Consider the following 7,603-nt stretch of genomic DNA (forward strand, 5'->3'; position numbering starts at 1 on the left):
GTGGGGGAACGCTTTGACACGGGTGTGATAGCGGTCACATTATTCAGTACCCTGACTTCAAATGGTCACTAAATAAATAAGTTATAAGTCAAAGACTGTCTGAATTGGTGAAAAGTAACCCAGCCTAAAGAAAGGCTCAAATTTATGGCAGTGGGTGGATTTGCTGTTTTTTTTTAACAATGCTAATAAGCCTTTGCAAAGAGCAAATTCTGTATATATATTTGCAATCACTTTTTCATGTTTGAGATATAATACAATAATACAATAGCAGAGTTGGAAGGGACCTTGGAGGTCTTCTAGTCTAACCCCGTTTAGGCAGGAAACCCATCACCACTTCAGACAAATGGTTCTCCAGTATCTTCTTTAAAGCTTCCAGTGTTGGAGCATTCACAACTTCTGGAGGAAAGATGTTCCACTGATTAATTGTTCTCACTGTCAGGAAATTTCTCCTTAGTTCCAGGTTGCTTCTCTCCTTGATTAGTTTCCACCCATTTCTTCTTGTCCTGCCCTCATGTGCTTTGGAGAATAGCTAAACTCTCTCTTCTTTGTGGCAGCCCCTGAGATATTGGATATCCCCTAGTCCTTCTTTTCATCAAACTAGTCATGCCCAGTTCCTGCAACCGTTCTCCATATGTTTTAGCCTCCAGTCCCCTAATCATCTTTCTTGCTCTTCTCTGCACTCTTTCCAGAGTCTCCACAACTTTTCTACATCGTGGCGACCAAAACTGAATGCCGTATTCCAAGTGTGGCCTTACCAAGGCATTATCCGTGGTTACTTTCTGGAATTCGGCAGTTGTGATGACTTCACAGCTCTACTCCCCACACTCAGCAACCATCCCAGCTAACACGTCTTATTAACGCGCAAACATTTTTCATCCGACGTTTTTTTTAAAACTTAACATGCATATTTCCTGTTGATAAGCGTTCTTTGTTCTTGCCAGACAGACAGACAGACAGACACACCCAATTACACTCTTCCTGATTTACTTTCAAGTGTGTGCCATGACCTTGCTTTAACAGCCCGCCCATCACACATTATTGATATTTTGCAAAAGTCGGTCTTTGGAATCGGCCAGCAAAGTTTCAGGGGCCTCTTTTTACGCCTGGATTTAGCTGCCCTTGGAACGTCCCGACCTGAAAGGAGACATCCCCCCCCTCCACCCCCCTCCAAAGGAGACGTAAACACAGCCTGGATTTGCATGTAGCATCCCCATGTGGCGAAATGGTCAAAGTGTGCAAACGTCTTCCTTCAATGAGTGGGCGGAGACATTTTGGGGCCTTCCTTCAGATGGAAAGGAAACGGGGATGTATGGAGCTTTGGGGGACCCCAGCTCGGCCTCACGGCGGGATATTTAGGGGCCTCAGCGCCTGGTTCTCGCAGAGCGTCCCCCCAGAGATCCGCCGCCTTTGGGGTGAGGTGGGGGCAGCGAGGGAATCCCTGCGGGGGGGGGGGGAAGGGAGGAAAACAGGGGAAGCCTCCATTGGGGTGAAGAGGCCCAAGGCTTCCCCCAGTTGACATGAAGGGCTGCTGGCGAGTATCAGCTAGGTCAAAAGAGTCAAAATGGCGCCCGTGCCGTTGAAGCCACACCCACCAGGCTTCGAAATTTGTTCATGGCGGCTGGGGGCATGGACCCAGCGCCCCCGCCAAGCCTGGGGAAAGTTTCTCTGCCTGGAAACCCTGAACAGCTGGTCCTATTTTTAAGAACCATTACAAATAGCCCTCGAAATTATGTCCGCAAAGACGGCCAGCATTTCTGTCGCTAAGCAAGGTGGTCGTTAAGTGAGCCGCACCTGACTTCGTGACCTTTTTTTTTTTTTTTTGCAAACCACTGCAAGTTGTTCAGGGAATCAAGTTAAGTTGTTGAGCAAATTTAGCTTTCTCCCCTGGACCAGGTAGGTGGCAAACGGCCATCCCATCCGTAACGCTGGGACGCTGCAACCTGTGTCCTTACACCTGCCGAAATTTTAATCACCTGACCTCGGGGGTGTTGCGATGGCCGTAAGTGCAAGGACAGGTTGTAGGTCACTTTTTTGGGAGGGGCACTGGAATTTCAAACAGTCACTAAATGAACGAGTTGCAAATCAAGGACTATCTCTATCAGGATTTACCCAGGGCTTCCCCCCCCAAAAAAATATCTAGATTTTTTTTTTACTTTTCAGTCTTTTTCTGAGAAAAACCTAACTGTTGGAAGATCCCACCATTTGCAAAGAATATACTTTACAGGTAGTCCTCGATTTACGTCTACAAGTGAGCCCCGAATTTCTACTGCTAAGGGAGATGGTTGTTATTAAGTGAATTTTGCCCCATTTTCATACCCTTTCTTTCCACCGTTGTTAAGTGAATCCCTGCAGTTAGTAAAACGGTTCTTAAGTGAATCTGGCTTCCCTGTAAACTTTTGCTTGCCAGAAGGTCGCAAAAGGGGATTATGTGATCCCCGGGACACTGTGACCGTCATAAATAGTTGCTGAGCGCCTTTGAATTTGGATCCCGTGTCCAAGGGGACGCCGCTGTCGTCGTAAGTGTGAAAAACGGTCATTAGTCCCTTTTTTTTCAGGGGCTTAACTTCGGTCACTAAATGAACTGCTGTAAGTCGAGGACCACCTGCATTGTGACTTCACATTTTGTGTTGCCTGATCAAGGACCTTCCCTGTGATGTTTTTTTTCTGCAGTTGGAGAAGGAGGGGTGATTGTGAATTCGGAAGCTGCCGATTATCTCTTCAGCAGCAACGCTTCTCACCCGGATACAAAAAGGTATCGTGACTCCGCTTGGATCAATATCTTTTCTTAGATTAGACTAGCTGCCCGGGTATTTATTTATCCTAATTCTGTATTAAACAGGTAAAGAAATGAATGATATCTATAGTGTGAAGTAAAAGTAATTCCCTATAGATATAATTGATTCTATCCGGGTGGGTTCCGGCTTCTGTTATTGCCAGTTCGCTCCTGGGATGCGCTTTGCATGTGCACGCACGGGCAGTAGTAAATAAATTTAAAAACAATAAAGAAGAAGATGGTAGCTCCTATGGCGCTGCCGATAGAGCCGGTTCGGGGCGTGGCCGACTGAGTTACTACCTACTTGGCCGAACCATTCCAAACCAGTAGGAACCCACCTCTGATTGATTCCTTTTCATTTTAGCGGCCCAGGCGTTCCAGAGTTATGCTGGAACACCCACCCACAGAAACCCACAGACACAGACACATAAAACCGAGGGGTTTTAGAGGGGGGCAACTCCACTGCAGGGTGGGGCAACTCCACTGCGCTGCACAGTAGAAGCCATTTTACAGCAGTACTGTTGAAGCCATTTTAAGGCACAACAGGCTGCATCTTAACAGAATACCCCCCCCCCCTTTTCTTCAAATCTTCATTACACAATGTAAGCAAAAAAATAAAAATTGTTTCACCTGACTTTCATAATTTTCCTTCTCCTTTGCCTAGGATACACCAAAGTTTAGACTATCTGGAAGATCGAGTCACAGTCTTTCATTCCTGCATTCTTACTGCGAGTGTCGACGGCAAAATGAAAAACACCGTAGCTCTAGGACATTTTGTTCTCCTACCAGCTAGCTTACAAAAAGGTAGTATGTATGGAGTAGAAGGAGCAATAGGTATAATAATAATAATAATAATAATAATAATAATAATAATAATAATAATAATAATAATAATAATAACAACAACAACAACAACAACAACAACAACAATAACAGAAGCAGCAATATCTATCTGTTCCGGGTCTTTGGGGACGACTCGATAAGTGGACAAAAATGCCAGAGCCGGTCTAAACATCTGTTTGACTGTACATCCTTGTTCTTATATTTGTCCTGTGGCATTCCTTAGCACTAAATTCAACATATGATCTTTCTTTCTTTCTTTCTTTCTTTCTTTCTTTCTTTCTTTCTTTCTTTCTTTCTTTCTTTCTTTCTTTCTTTCTTCTTTCTTTCTTTCTTTCTTTCCTCCCTCCCTCCCTCCCTCCCTCCCTCTCTTTCTTTCTTTCTTTCCTTCCTCCCTCCCTCCCTCCCTCCCTCCCTTTCTTTCTTTCTTTCTTTCTTTCCTTCCTCCCTCCCTCCCTCCCTCTCTCTCTTTCTTTCTTTCTTTCTTTCTTTCTTTCTTTCTTTCTTTCCTTCTTTCCTTCCTCTTTTTTTCCCTTCCTTCCTTCCTTCCTTCCTTCCTTCCTTCCTTCCTTCCTTCCTTCCTTCCTTCCTTCCTTCCTTCCTTCCTCTTTCTTTTGCTATCCCCAGAGAGCAAACAGGAATTCCAGGAAATTAATATCCTTTGTCTCTGTTTATTATTCACTCTGAAATGAATTGCAAATGCTCGCTGTCAGGGGTGGAATAGCTCTCTAGAAATATGTGTAAAATTGTCAATGTGACCAAGATGTTCAAAGTCCTTCCATTCCTTCTGCTTTCTAATAGATGCCTGCATGCTTGCATGAAATTTACTCCTTGCCTTTTGCTCTGGGTGGACTATATTAGACCACCATGTCCTGTAGAAAGGAACAGCTGATATGTTTAGCAAGAAAACTCCATCAAACAGCTACTACATATATTATAAACCTAGATATATAATGGAGTGTGGATTTGCACATTTATAATTATGCGTGCAAATGAGATCCGTTTGTTTTTCTAACTAGATCAGGTTTGGGCCATATTGTAAGCATGGGATGAATCTTTTTTAAAATTTCCCAGGTGGCGAGATAAATTGCTGGAAAATAGGTGTTATTATTCTATTATAAAAGATGCATTGTATTTAATTACTGTGCCTGATCAATTTGGCAGCCAGTATAATTGCTAGTGAAAAATGGCCCTGTTGTTACATTAATAATGGAATAACTTTTCCTTTCCTGAGTGGTTTTTCTTTTTCTTTTTTCCTTTTGCCTTCACTGTAGAAATTAGGGGAAAAATTGGCCGCTTTATATGGGAGCAGATAACCAGTCCAGTCCAGGACTTACACTACAGTCCACTTATACGCCAGGTAAGAAAAATATCTAGAAGGCAAAGTTAACAATATTATTATTATTATAAAACCTGAACTACAAGTATTTTCTGTGTTATAACAATATTATGGCCGGGAATTTTGAATTTTGTTATTTTCCCTCAGGCAAAATTGTTCATAGAAGGTGACTACTGCCCGATATAAGAAAATAAGATTAATGGAGTGATTGAATTTCTTTTATAAAGTGGTATACCCAGATGGAGTAATGGGAAATTAGAAATTAAGGTTGTTTTTTTGCCCACAGTCTGGTCCAACGCCTGAGTCAAAAAGCATCCAGAAGCAAGAACGCTTAAGAGAAAAGAAAGAACTGGAGAAATGGTACAAATTTGAATGGAATCAATAGTAGGAGATTGATATGTTGAATAGTAATGTATTGACTGAGAATGACTAATTATTCTAATTAATTTGTTTCTCCTGGCTCTTGAAAATGATTAAAAAGCCTATAACTTTGATTCTTAGTTAGCAAGATGATAGATGAGAAAAATAATAAATTGGAATTAAAGCATCCCTTCTTACTGTATTTATCAATAGAAGGGCTGGACTAGAAGACCTTCAAGGTCCCTTCCAGCCCTAGAATTCTAATATTTATGGTTTTTTTGCAGCCAACGTCCAAGCACATCTGAAACAGGAAAGCTAACCTACATTCCTCTTCAACATTATCCATCAAGTAACATGGTGACAGGTAAATAAAACAGGTGATGAATGAGTTATTAAGACACATAACTCAGGAGATCAATGACTAGGTTCTGCATTCTAATATCTCAGGAGGCTGGACAAATGGTTAGAGGATGTTGTGGAAGACATTCATATCTCTCTCTCTCTCTCTCTCTCTCTCTCTCTCTCTCTCTCTCTCTCTCTCTCTCTCTCTCTCTCTCTCAATTCCCCTTTTATAATCCTGTAATCTCTTAATTCGGGATGGAGCTGAGCATTTACTGGCCAGATGTCCTTCCTGACACCTACGGGGAGTTCACAACATATTTTTTTTCTTTGCACCCTGATAGAGAAACATCTGCTATTAACTAGGATTGAACTTTCAACCTTCTGAGTGGTGGTGAATATCTTTACCACTAGCTCCCGCCTCTCTTGTTTGTCTATTATCTCTATCTATCAAGCTCTATCTGTCTGTCTATCTATCTGCCTGCCTCTATATTTATCTATTTCATCTATCTATCATCTATCTTCCATCTAATCTCTGTCTGTCTGTCTGTCTGCCTCTCTCTTTTCTCTTTTCTATCATCTCTCTCTATTGTTTGTCTATTTATCTCTATCTCTATCTGCCTGCCTGTCTATTTATCTATATCATCTATCTATCATCTATCTTCCATCTAATCTCTGTCTGTCTGTCTTTCTCATCTATCTATCTGCCTGCCTGCCTGCCTATATATTTATCTATTTCATCTATATATCATCTATCTTCCATCTAATCTCTGTCTGTCTGTCTGCCTCTCTCTTTTCTCTTTTCTATCTTCTCTCTCTATTGTTTGTCTATTTATCTCTATCTCTATCTGCCTGCCTGCCTGTCTATTTATCTATATCATCTATCATCTATCTTCCATCTAATCTCTGTCTGTCTTTCTCATCTATCTATCTGTCTGCCTGCCTGCCTGCCTGCCTGCCTGCCTATATATTTATCTATTTCATCTATCTATCATCTATCTTCCATCTAATCTCTGTCTGTCTGTCTGTCTGTCTCTCTCTTTTCTCTTTTCTATCTTCTCTCTCTATTGTTTGTCTATTTATCTCTATCTCTATCTGCCTGCCTGCCTGCCTGCCTACCTGCCTGTCTATTTATCTATATCATCTATCTATCATCTATCTTCCATCTAATATCTGTCTGTCTTTCTTATCTATCATCTATCTATCTATCTATCTATCTATCTATCTATCTATCTATCTATCTATCTATCATCTGTATAATGCATATTTACTAGCATTTCTTTTCTAGGTTATACCTCTGGGAAAGCGATGAAGAAATTTCTCGGGGAGATACGAGATTTCATTCCTGGTTGCTCTGGTTATTTAGCATACTGGGCTCCAAACGAAACCAATGTTTTCTCTGATGTGAAGATGACATTAAAGAGGAAGTCATAAATCACTTTGGATCCTAAGGAAGAACAAAGTTTGTTTCTCAATTAACTTCCCTGCAGTTTTTATCCCCCCTCCCTCCCTCCCCTAAGTAGAGTTTGGAACGTTATTCTTGCCAAAGTTGTTAAGTGCAAATGTTGTGAAGTTTCACGCTGCTCTTTGTGTGGATGATTCAATCCCACTAATTTAGGGCACGTCCTGTTCTGAGAATTCCAGCTATTAAAATGTTGCAACTGTTTAATGAAATCGATGCGTTTTAGATTCATTGTGTCTTGACTTTTGCCCTGCCATGAAATGCATTTTTATTTAGATTTGTTCAAATCCCGCCTTTATTATTTTTTATAAACAATGCAAGGGGGAGAACACATTTAATACTCCTTTCCCCTCCTGTGTTCCCCACAACAACAACCCTGTGGGGTGGGGTGGGCTGAGAAAGAGAGAGTGACTGGCCCAAAGTCCCCCAGTTGACTTTCCCGCTTATGGCGATACTAGAACTCACCGACTCCTGGTGATTGCCCTGAAGT

General features: G+C 41.6%; 1 protein-coding gene across 1 annotated transcript; it reads left to right on the forward strand.

Moving 5' to 3' along the window:
• Positions 1-1,222: 1,222 nt before the first annotated feature.
• TERB2 (telomere repeat binding bouquet formation protein 2) lies at positions 1,223-7,085 on the forward strand (the record flags this gene model as incomplete). The annotated part of the gene is made up of 7 exons (XM_081964509.1): positions 1,223-1,412; positions 2,671-2,752; positions 3,438-3,577; positions 4,888-4,973; positions 5,239-5,312; positions 5,597-5,676; positions 6,940-7,085. The coding sequence occupies 7 exons, from the start codon at positions 1,223-1,225 to the stop codon at positions 7,083-7,085; spliced, it is 798 nt and encodes a 265-aa protein (XP_081820635.1).
• Between the last annotated feature and the right edge of the window lie 518 nt (positions 7,086-7,603).

This window comes from Natrix helvetica (assembly GCF_964273705.1).
Source record: "Natrix helvetica genome assembly, chromosome: 12".
In the NCBI taxonomy this organism is placed as follows: domain Eukaryota; kingdom Metazoa; phylum Chordata; class Lepidosauria; order Squamata; family Natricidae; genus Natrix; species Natrix helvetica.